Below are 12,562 nucleotides of genomic sequence, written 5' to 3'. Positions count from 1 at the left end.
GGACTCATACCTCAGTGTGCCGCTGAGGGAGGAGGTAGGAGAGTTGAGAGGGAAAAAGGCGGAGGGGGAAGAAGGTGTTTTAGTTTGTTTCTCAGCACCCAACTCTATTTTAATTGGCAGTAAATTACATTAGTTTTTCTAAGTTGAGCCCATTTTGCCAGTGATGCTAATTGGTGAGTGATCTCCTTATCTTTATCTCTGTCCACAAGCTTTTTTTGTGTGTTTTTTCCTCAGGTCCTGCTGAGGAGGGGTGTGAGGGAGCACCTGGGCGGGAGTCTGGGAGCCAGCCAGGGGAACCCACCATATGCACAAATAAAACTCATTTCAGTGTTTTCCTCTGAAATACAAGGCAATATAACCTTAAAAGAGAAAAGAAAAAGCCAACAAAACTTGTATTTGTGGCAAACACGTTTTTCTGTTCTTAGCTTTGGTGGTGATGAATGGCCTGATTGCGCTGAACAGTTTTCCCATTAATCTGATGTTTGAAATGATGATGTTAACTTTGCTGAAATTCTTCCATGGGTCCTTATCAAGATGCAGAACTTCATGGACTACCTGCAAGAGAGTACTCAACAGCATGTTAACAGCTGATTATAAGTAGGAGGGAAGGTTGAAATGGAGCTTTTTATTACCCTATTGGTTTCTGAATAGGATCCAACCATATCTTAGAGAAGCAAAACAGCTTAAGAAGTAATGCTTTTAGAACTGAAAAATTCAACTCTGAATTCACCATGTCACTTTTTGTCGTAACTGCTGCTGTGGTTAGCACATTTTTCATTTAGCAGTGCCCCAGTGTGTCACGCTTCGGTTTTGATAAGAGAGTGATCTGGTCTTCTTGTGCGATTTCAGGTTTCGGCACTGAAGAGCAGATTGAAGAAAGTCTCTACAACCACTGGAGATGGTGTTGCGAGAGCATTTCTCAAAGCACAAGCATCTTTCTTTGGGAGCTACAGAAATGCCCTGAAGATTGAACCTGTAAGTAGGAACTCAGTAAGCAGTAAATCTGCAGCTGTACTGGGGAAACTAACAAGGTTTCAAAGTGTAGTATAGCCTGCTTTTAGTAAGGCCAGCACTGTGGCTCTCTGGTTGAGTAGTAGTGAAAACAGTGTTCCAGTTTCCAAACCAGAAAGAGGTGTAACAATCATGATCAGTCACGCAGGGAGAAAATAACTATGCAAAGGTATTGGTGTTGCTTGGGTTTGAAGACAGCTAAGTTAGACAAGAGATGTTAAGTGTATAAATTAATGATTATAGGAGACTAGTGCAGAATGGACCGTTTTCTATCTCTGCAAAACCTGGGTATTCATTGTATTATTTTAAAGGTAGTAAGATACTTTTTACACTATGCTTAACTGTGATATGTGCAAATTTATGGAATTGTGAAGTTTAAGAACATAAGCAGTAAAGAAATTATGCTTGTACAGAAATATGAAGAATGTCTGGAGTTGTAACTGTTGACGATAAATGATCTGTTAGGAAAATTCAGTCTCTTGGTTTTGTTTCAGAGCTGATCTCTATTTCGCAACGATTAAGTGCCATCTGAGAAGGGAAGGTTTTTTCTGTACTTCATCTTATGTTTTATTGCTTCTAGTGAGGCATCTGTTCCTGGCTTACTGCAAGTCGCTTCATGGACTTTGATACGAATCAGTGCAAATTTAATGTATTTCCACATGTTTTGTGACACTCTGGTTTTACTGTTGTGTACTTTGTGGGTTCCTTTTAAAGTGTGTGTCTTCTACTGATGGTCTGTTAGAGACTGGGTCAATAGTATGATGAATATTCAGGTGTAAGTCATGAGATATGTCCCAGGTATATGAGGGATGAAAAGTACTAATTACAGAGCAATCCACGAAATATTTCCAAAATATCCTATTATCCCTATTCCTGAAGCAGGGGAACTAAAATGCGTGCACCACAAATGCTCTTTTGGAGTACTGTTGTTTAAGACCTGTGGCTGCTTAACAAGAAGATCTCTGTCAAGGACAAAACGTACTTTTGTCTTAATACATTCTTTCATCTGTAAGCATTGGGAGGCAGAATGGAACATTGCTGGTAGCAATGGAGAGTTTGAATACCCCTGGGAGAAGCTGAGTTCCGAGTGTAAGGGGGAAGGCTAAATGAGTGGAGTGAAAATGAAGGCTTACTAGTTGAGGTGCTGTATTTTGCGTTCTCCTGCTCTGTGAAGATTAATGAAGAAATCTACTTGCAGACAAATAATAAATCTAATTTTAATCATGGTGTTAAAGGAAACAAACAGTTGGACTACAAGCGTAGTGTTTCTTCTTAAGGTTGAGGATGTTTCAGTAACTAAAGTCTCTTCAGTACTGTAGTTTGTGTTGTTATTTTTACAACCAGAAGGAAAAAATAGCTTACTCTGAATTTTAAGCAGTCTAGCTATCACCATCAAATAAGCATCATTCCTGCAATTCATATTCAGGGTTCAGAAATGACTTTTGAAGTCAGCATGAGTCCTTCCATAGCTTACTGGGGGAATCCGCGTGTTGTGTCTGTATTAAAAATAAATTGTTTTGACTTGTCTGTGATTGTCTGGGTCTAAGCATTGAGTTTTTAAAGCATCTAAGGTGTAATAATGGGAAGCATTTAAAATGTTGTACATATAAATAACAAAAATGAAACTAGCAAGGCACTCTGGCTGTAAGCCTCCTTTATCTGTGCTGGGGAGATACTGACTTTCCTTCATCCATGCAGGCTTCCTTGTTCTTCAGTGCTCCTCCCACTAGTTGCCAGGCAACTCTGGGAATATTGGTGTATGCTTTGCCTGGATGTGTGTGTGAGATTAACTAGTTAAGGGATTTGTGAAGAAAAATAAAAATTTAAATTGCTTTTCTGGAAATACCATCTGGTATTTTGAAGGCTGAATGTTAAAGATGAACATTCAAAATCAGTTGACAGTGGCACACCCCTGGAAAGTGCAACTTTGAGGGACAACAGTCCTGAGGAAGCAAAGGAAATTGTTTGGTTTGCTTATCATTCCATCAAAGAAAACTTGTAAATGTAATTGCACAAATATGTCATTAAATCCAATTTTAATAATGAGGAAGTGGAAATTTTCAGGGCTTTCTTTGCCAAGTCCTTCTATACATTAAATTAATTCGGTTTCTGATTATACATTTCTGTATTAAGATTTAGATAAAGAAAATTTGCAAGTGTTTTGGGTGCTGAACGTGTCAGAGTGAAATGACCAGCATTCTGTTTCCAGTTTTACCACAAACATCCTGTGAGGTATTGGACAAGTCATACAACTACTTTATACCTCATTTCCAGTTTAGAATATGACAACAATAAATGCTATTGCCAAGAAACTGGTGTTAGTGCTAGGAACATCACAATTAAAAATTAGTTCAGTACCCTCGGAAAACCTGATCTTGCGAAGATGCAGCAAAACTCCAAACAGTAGTGTGTAATGACTAAACAATTAGGAAATGTATTGCTAGCTTCAGAAAAGAAAATGGGATTTTAATTTAATAACAAAGTATTGTAACTGGCAATTAGTAAAGGCACCTTGTAATTTAAATCCCTGTGTTTCTCTCTTGTGCTGCACTTCAAATGCTGCACTTGAAATAGTCTTGTGTACTCTCGTGCAGTTCCATCTTCTATACAGCAATTCTGTTTATTGTTATTTCCTGTCAGCTGATGAGCTCAGTTTGCTGGGTTTATGGATCACACACTAACAGGTACTCGGAGTGGTCATGATACACATTTTCTTGTATAGATACGGAGTGATGGGAGTTCTTGTTGAATAGTGGAAAAATATTAAAGTGTATGCAGCAGCTCTTTGATTCTTCTCCACTGATGTATTACAAGCCACAGCCCACAGTGGCTATCATAATTTGCTTTAAAATTTTAATGTCTGGGAGAAAATATTTTGAAACTGTTACTTGTGTAACAGTTGCAAGTAAATTCATTTCAGTGTGTCCGAGACAAATAGAAAAGCAAAAAGAAAATATGTTCTAAGAACAGTACATATTTTCAAATACCTCCATTGTGATTTTTCTCTTTCCACCCTCACATGTAAAAATGAGTCATAAGCAACACCAAACATGATGTGGTTCTTTGCATTTGATGTCCCATAATTTGAAAAATCTGACTGTTCATTTAAAATCATTTATAATTAGGAAATAAATTCAAAGCAGCAGCAGCTTTTCCTCCTTTCATACTTTTTGTCTCAATAAGAAATTTAATTTTATAGTCCATCTCATCTAGTACAAGTTGACTTTTTGGGATAAGTGGTGTGAAACTATTTTTCATTGTTCTCTGTAGGCTCAGAATGTGTCACAGAGCAGACTTTAAATTCACATTATACTTCAGCATAATAAGAGCTCCTACTCTGTTCATAAGCTTTTATTTTAAAGATACAAATATATTTTATGTATATATGAACCAGTAAACCAACAGTGCATGAGTTAGTGTGGCCATAAACTTTGAGGTTTTCAGTAACTAGAACTTTTGCCTGTAAAGATGTATCCAGATACTACAGTTTGCAAGTCTAATCATAAGATTTAGGTAATGAGGTTATGTTTCCTACTGTGTATTTGTTTTCTCTAGTTGAGTTAAAGCCCAATTTTAAGTGTAGAAGAGTATCTGTTGCACGTGACGTACTTACAGTCTCCACTGTCCTCTTGTTAGTAAGTACAGTAAAACATGTTTAGAAGCAGTGTATTTATTTGGCTGTACTGAGGCAGATTGTTATCTTCATGAAAGTTACCTAAATTCCTGACAGTGACACTAGTGTGAGCATTTTGTTCACTTGAATGACTTTTTCCTTTATTTCTGATTTTTCGCTGCTTGTAGAAGGAATGTTTTTATCTTCTAAATATTTAAGTAGGTAATCTTCAACAGAAATAGCTGTTTAATTATTGTGTTTGTAAAGGTGGTTTGTAGCACTTAATAGTTGTGTATATACTGGTAACCGAGGAAATGAGACTCAAGTTTCCTGCATCAAAGATGTTGGCTGTGCACTTTCTTCTGCTGACACCTAGTGGTTAGAGGCAACATTTTATCGGTGGTGTTTTAAGAGCAATCTTTGTTAAGAAATAAACATCCTAACACCTGTGAGTAAAGGTAAGCTTAGGGTGTATGCTGAGTGGATGCAGTCGCATGTAGGGGAAGATACAATAGTAGTGATACAGCTGGTGCTGGTACAGTTAGGCTAAGCCATGTGAGTGTTTTTTCACCAAGCTGGGTAGCTTAACAGCATGCTCCAGATTTGATGTAGTGTTCTCATATGACAAGTTTTGTCTGTTCTCTGGGTGTGTGGTCACTCCAGTGAGTTTTGCAGAGGAAACTGCATGTGCTTAATATGACACTTTGTAGCCTGACAGATTTGAAAAGCTGTTTTATTTGCACTCTGCTTTAAAAGCTGTAGATTCTGAACAAATATTTCTATTTCCACATCTTGGTTCACTTTATCTGTATTTCATTGCTATACCATAAGGCGAAAATTACTGTGCTTATTTTGCTTTTGCAGTTGCTCCTGGTTTTTGTACAGATAATTAAGGGGGAGTAATTTTAACATTCTTAACCAGAAAAGCTGTCAGTATCTGAGTGCCTCTGCAGGCAGTTTTCACTTTAACTTTGCTTATTTGTCTTGATAACTTGTATGCAGGCACTGTAAAATTTGGTGTCTTTTTCACACCACAGTGTGCATGGTATACTGAGGTGAGAGGTATATATACTGCAGTGTGAGCAGAAGGAGCCCGTTTTAATTCTAATACACTACTGAAGAGACATGTCTGTGCATGAGATTCTGGCATTTGTTTCGATTTGAATCAAGATGTCCTGGTTTGTTTTTAAAAGGCTGAATTAGTTATATGAATTTATTAATCTAGGTATGAAGATGATGAGCTCTGCGTTCTTTGTAAGATGGTTTCTTGTGTGCATTGTCATATTAACTAAAGCTAGACTTCTTTCTCATTTATAAAATCCATGTAAACCTGATACTAGCGGATTCTGAATATGCTAGATATTTGTAAATTTGTATTTGATACTGCATTTATACACTTGCAATACGTTTGAGTATTTCTGGTACGTGCTAATCTGTGGCAACAAAGTCTCTGATTTGTGGCAACCTCTCTGAGAAGGTGAACAATTAATACAGTTGCATTACTTGTAGCAAAAACTATTTTCCTGATTATTTGGCTCATACTATCTTCTGAGGGCTGCCCACCAAAATTCTTCTTTGCTTTGCTTCCCTTGAGAGGCCTTTTTCTCTCTGTGAATGATTGGAATGAAGTAAGAACAGGGCTGTGATCCCTGTGCATTGCTGAGGGGGTGTTGCTGGTTACTTGTTAAGCAGCAGATTTTGCACTGTTTCTAAACAAAGTAAGTCTCCAAATAGTCAGAGAGAAGAGGGCGAAGGGAGCTGTGATGGTATTAAAAGTTTAATTAAATTGTTTGTGAGCATGTTTTGAAATTAATGTCAAAATAGAAACAAAACCAGAAAAAAAAATCTAACTCTATCTTAGCATCTTATTAGTGCTGAATACTTTATTGAGGATTTTTTTATATTTTAATCAAACGTTTGCTTTCAGTGCTGGAAAGGCATGGCCAGTAATGGTCACTGTTTGCAGATTCTCTGGAAATAGTGGTGTTCTGTTTTGTGATGTTTCCCACAAGAATTTAGGTGTCTATATCTACCTCAAACTGAGGAAATAGGTTGTTGTGGTTTAAAACATCCGCTGGTTTTCAATGATATTTAAAATATATGGAAGAGTAGTTGGGAGCTTACTGGAGCTTTAAGATGCTAGTAACAAAACAGAGCCATTTAAAGTTACTGGTACTGCAGTGATTGTGGTACTTTTAGTAACTGTTGCAGAGTGTGAAAATTCCAACATAACCTACATCTTTCACATTGAACTGGGATCATAAATAGTTACCAGTGCTAACTGGAATGCATTGGGAATTACTGACAATAAGGGAATCTCTTCAATGAAGCAGCAATTAATTTCTTTATGCCTTCATGGGTAGTTATTCAATCTTATTCAGGTTTATTAGCCTGAGCAACCGTTAGGCGTGTGACTGGGTGATTTCTGATTAACTTTAATCATTCTGAATTGCTTTGGTTTAAATTTAACCTAAATCTTCCTTAGATGCATCCATTTATGAATAAAAATCTCGGAGGCAGTCAGCATACTTTTCTACTTCCACACTTTTTATGTGCTTTCATTGGTGAAGTTACTTGCTAATTTGTGAAGTGGAGAGCAATGTGCTTAACACATTACAAAGCATTGTCTAATCTTAATATGCTTTCATTATAGAAACTCTTATGTATCTGGAATATGTATCATATTCCAGTTTTCAAAGTGCTGTAGCTGAACTACACAGGACGTATGCATATATGGGTTTATGTGTATACACTGCTGCCTTAGTGCTGTTATCCTGGCAAAGCCTGATCCTTTATATTTGCATTCTAGAGACAACAACATACTACCAGTTTTCATAATTGTAACTAATACAATTTTTTTTTTTTTTTTTTTTTTTGTAATTCAAGCAACAGTGGGGAAAAAAGCCATTATAGATAGCAGGAAATTTAAAGTTAAGATTTCTTTTTCAACATAACATTCAATTCTACTGAAGAAAATAGTGTAATATGCTGTAGGCTTGCTTGTGCAGGAGTGTAGAGACATTACTGGAGAGTTCCTTTATACTTCTGTTCTATTCTGGGTTTATATTATACATCCTAGTAAAGAGAGCACTTGTTTGATTATCCATGCTGCAGCCGTGTGTCTGTGCTGCTGTGTGTCCAGTGCCAACCACTGCACCTTACTCCAGGCTCAGCTGGCCTGTGGGTCCTTCCTATGGTGCCTGCAGGGCGCTGCCTACCTGATCCCACTTACATCAGGTACCAACAGCAGTACTCCATCTGCAGGAGGAAGCACGAGGATGCTCTCCAGTTCTTTTTTTCCAACATTGTATTGATGTAAAGCTCCTACACTGCAATATACATAAGATGAGCTGCTGGCTTATGTATTGTTAGTAGGTATTAGTTTTGATTCCATCCCTGTTATGAATTCCTTCCTCAGAATCTGGGTCCCTTTATTATCAGTATCACTGTATGGATCTTTCCATGTGCTTGATCATTCTGTGCTGCTGAGATACAGCTGAAATGTTAATGTTTCTGAGTAAATTTATTCTGAATTTTAACCTTGAGACATAGGATCACTTTCAAATGAAATGTAAAAGTTTCTCAAATTTTTTTAGGAAATGAGACGCAACTTTGCAGTTTAAAGTAATTTTTAAAAGGCGTGACTTGCATTCTGGATAGGATACAGCTTGACAAGTATCCATTAAAAATTAGTGGTGTAATTTCCTGTATTTGTTGTAACCTCTTACTAGAGAATCTGCCTAAACAGCTGTTGCTTATTCTTGGTATCAATACCCTGGTGCATCCACTGAATTGGTACCTTACTTCTACAAAAGTAAATATTTTTTCACAAATGCACTTGCACAGTTGCAATTTCCTACTATTCCAGGGTATTATGTTTAACATCTCATCAATCTTGGTAGAGTTGTTCCTCATATGAGCTCTGAATGGGTTCTTATTATCCAGGCTGTTGTAGCTAATTATAATGAACTAAAGTATTAATGTTGTTCTGGCATTGTATTTGCTGTCTAAGGACTGTGTGTGCTTTATAAAAAAGCTGTTACTCTGTATGTCTGTTTAAATTCATGGCCAAGGAAGGTAAAGTTAAGATTAGTCCCAGAGGTATTTAGGTCTCCAACAACAGTTGGAGTTTCAAAGTGTTTTAAGAGGACAGTTTACTTTTTGGTCTAGTTTTTTAGATTGTTACCTTTTTTTTGCCTTTACGGATTCATGAGTTTCATGATACCAGTAACACAAAGTGATATGTTTCTCAGGAGACATTTAACAGCAGTGTGATAGCATGACATAAGGCTACTGTATTAATTATTTTATATCAATCTCTTGCCCAGACTTAACACTATAATTTCCTTCAGCAATTCCAGATCCATGAGATCTGAGTAGGACAGAAGTCAGAAAAGTGGATGGTGTGTGGTACAGAGTAAAAAAGCAAATTGCAGTTGAGTCCAAAAGGAAATTTTGTTGAAATATGTGTGCAGTAACATTAAAAAGTGCCTCTTACATACTGGTGCATAATTCATTTTGAAAAGGCTTTGCAGCATTCAGTGCTTTATGTGCTGTGAAGTATGATTGTTGCCATGGTGAATTATTTTTTTAAGTTATTCAGTGGAAGAGTAAATAGTTGTTTCCAACTCCCAGTAATTACCACATCCCAGTTGCTTCCTCTACATAGCCAGCTTTTGCATAGCTTTTTATTTCTGCATGTATATTTTAAAGGTACACAGTATGTACAGATGAAATCTTGCCTTTTACCAGACCTGTCTCCATAGTTTATGGGTTTAGGAGTGTTTGACCATATCTAAAAAAAAAAAAGAAGATGGCTAATACTTGTGTTGGGTGTGTACAAACTTGTTCAAAAAACAAACAAACGAACCCGAACTGTAAGGGAAACAGTGAGCAGAAGCATGTATTAAATAAAGCTTTTTGGTTTACTTGCAATTTTGTTACATTCCTTGTAAAGTCAGTGCTAATGTATACGTAGGAGAAACTGTCTCACCCATCTTTACTCTTTTCCTCTTCAAAGTGCTCTTCACTCTCAAAGATATGCCTATATGGACAGTCTAGTAATGCCTAAATGATGGTGGTTTCTAAATCTCATCCTGATAACTTTACTACCAGATAGGAGTAGACAATGACAGTGACGTTGACAGTTTCAGTGTGTAAAACCTCATGTTTGTATGATAAAAATGGAGATAAATTGGATTTCTCTATATCCTAGAACTGAAACTTAAAACTGTTTTTTTTCTAGTGAAGATTATGTGTTTTGTGGCATTTTGAAGACCCTAGTTTTTGACAAGTTCACTGAGAAGCTACCTGTAGCTATTGTTAGGTTTTACCCTTCAGGGGAAGTGTTCTAGAAGACAAACCACCCAGAATTCAGAGCCCCTGACTGAAAAAGATTTGTGGAGGAGAGACAGTTTTGTTTGTTTTCTGTGTGGTTTTTGTTTTCATTTCAATCCTGGTGCTGTGTTTTGTCTCTGAGCATTACTGTTGCTACAGCCAAGTTTTTGCTTTTGCTTTTGCTGTTGTAAACCTTAAAAATGGCTCTTTTTCTAACAAGCATTTACTGTTCTTCACAATGCATTTAATATTCTACATCTAAGTCTGTTGAGATACACATATGTTAATGAAACGAAAAAGACATTCTCTTTAATCTCTTATAGCAGTCTGTTATGTAGTAAATAGAATTGTTTAGTAATTTCCAAACTGTTACAAGATACTGTGTTGTATAATTCTGTGTGCCATGTTAGGGAGGGAAATTAAGATTCTGAGGCAAAGGTAATAAAAAATCCTATTTGACAAAGTTAGCATGAGCCTCTGCTGAATATGGCATTTCTGCCATGAAAGATTCAAACTTTCCTGCTCCTCGTACGTGTTAAAGTAGAAAAAACCTCTAACACCGAAAACTAACCAAACTAACAACCCCTCCCCCAAAACCCCAAACCCAGCGTGGGCATGGATTTGTACTTCAGTCTACACACATTGCCCAAAGTGAGGGATCGGATTGTCTGCATCTCATGTTCTACTAACAGCAATAATGGATGAAGCATTAAGTTCCTTCAGATGTGCTTCTCATAATGCTCATGTTCATAGCGCTCCTTTGGAGATTATTAACGTTTACCTGCTTCATGCTGACATTTAAGTGAGTGCTGCGTCAGTTTGTTGGAACCTGTGAGCAAGCTGAAGAGAGTATCTATTGTTTCACTGTAGAAGTGACTTTGCAGCCTCTGTCGCAACCATCAGACTGGATGGGGTCACTTCTTGTCTTCTGCGTTGGTACTGCAGAAATAAAAGTAGCTTTGTTCAAAAGCCTCTAAATCTTCCTATTACCAGGAAAGGTTGTACAGTGAGGAGCAGCTCTGTGATACCACAGCTTTACTGTGGATGGATTTGTACATTCAACTGACAAATTATTTTGCTGTGCCTTTCACACCTGATTCTCTGTTTTTTGGGGGGTTTTTTGGTGCTATTTTATACACATGTTTTTGTTTCTTCTCAATTTGTTTGAAGCCTTTTTTTGTGTATTTTAGCCTGACTTTTGCCTGTGTTTTCATTGTATGTTCTCCTGATACTTTGCTTATAATTGAGAGCTCACAGTCTCAGCGAGCAATGAAGCAGTGTGCAAATGCCACCAGGCAGGAAAAGCTGAAGATATTTCCTGACCTAATAAAGCGCAGGGGACTTAGAAGAGAACAATGAAGCAAGTAAACAAACACCAACCATAAAATAACATGACTGCTGAATTCAGCTTCTGTGTAAGGCACTCAGTGCCTGTGTGTTTCTTGAATGAGCTGTAAATAAGTTGCATTTGGCATTAGGAAATAAACCCCAAAACAGCACCACCCCTCCCCAGAAAAAAACCCCAAAACGCTAAAACCCTTTCCCCAAAAGATTGTTCAGGCAGGTAGGGAAAGAGCAAAGTTCACACTCTCACTAGTATGAGCAGCTGTACAATTGCACAGAAAGTATGACTTCCCTTGAAGGAACATGGTAGATGAGGTTTTGGTGTTTGGATTTTGAAGTAGATGGCAGTAGCATGTCTTGATGAAATAATGCTAAACATTAAGAGTATTTAAGCAGGTTAAGCACAAACTAATGGAACAACCATTCCACTCTGGACTTTCACCATGCACATCAGAGGTTGTGTATGAATTGGACCATAGAATTTGTAATCTTACAGCATAAAAAGAGTAAAGTGAAAGGCAAGAAATCAAAATTACTTTCTATGATTTGCACAGATAGGTGATAGAGCTCCTGCAATGAAAGCCTGAAATGCTATAGGGCTAAAGGCACAATGAGCCACCTGTGTGTGTGACAGAAGTGACAGTTCAGTTTGATTGCTTCCCATGGCAGGCAGCACAGGAGACCTGCTCTCCTTCAGAGTTGTCCTTCTCTTCAGTCTCACACTGAGATATCCTTATACTGCCCCCAGGCTTAGCGAAAACATGTAAATGTAGCTTCAGTAGTGTGCCAACTACTGCCAGCTCCATTCTTCAGTCCTGGGGAGCATGGCGGGATCCAGCTTGTACTTGCTATTTTTGCTTTCTGGAAAGGGAAAATGGGAAGGGGACTACGCCCCTTTTCCGGTTTTCATCTTACATATCATCAGAAAATTGGGCAACTTTTTATCACGAGTATGTTGATTTTGTATGGGCAGAGCATTACTGAAAGATAAATTCTGGATAAATGTGTTGTTCTTTAAAACACACATTACTTCAGTTTAGTAAAACATCAAATGAAAACATTCTGTCTTTTTTTATCTTTCCCTAATTTAATTCATTGTTCTCTGTTCTTTCCATTCACTGAGTAGCAGCTTTTGGTAGTGACAGATACTGTATTGTGACTGAAATACGCATTTTGTAAGTCATAACTTGACTTGGTATTTAAATAAACTGTGTATGTACAGCGTGCAAGATTTATGCAGAACACAGCTGGAGGTAT

At 37.4% G+C, this 12,562-nt stretch overlaps 1 protein-coding gene across 6 annotated transcripts in view; it reads left to right on the top strand.

Annotated features, from left to right (window-relative positions):
* Window positions 1-12,562, top strand: part of DENND1A (DENN domain containing 1A) — a 190,619-nt gene that overhangs the window by 118,514 nt on the left and 59,543 nt on the right. For all 6 annotated transcript variants that reach the window (XM_061352575.1, XM_061352574.1, XM_061352576.1 and 3 more), the window contains exon 13: window positions 850-975. In XM_061352575.1, coding sequence (XP_061208559.1) covers window positions 850-975 — 126 coding nt within the window. The remainder of the gene's footprint in view (window positions 1-849; window positions 976-12,562) is intronic.

Source organism: Neopsephotus bourkii, unplaced genomic scaffold (assembly GCF_033783945.1).
Source record: "Neopsephotus bourkii isolate Nb327-2 ecotype Australia unplaced genomic scaffold, CSIRO-AGI_Nbou_v1 NB_659, whole genome shotgun sequence".
NCBI lineage: Eukaryota > Metazoa > Chordata > Aves > Psittaciformes > Psittacidae > Neopsephotus > Neopsephotus bourkii.
The sequence above is the reverse complement of the archived record's forward strand: the minus strand, read 5'-3'. Positions and strand labels throughout refer to the sequence as shown.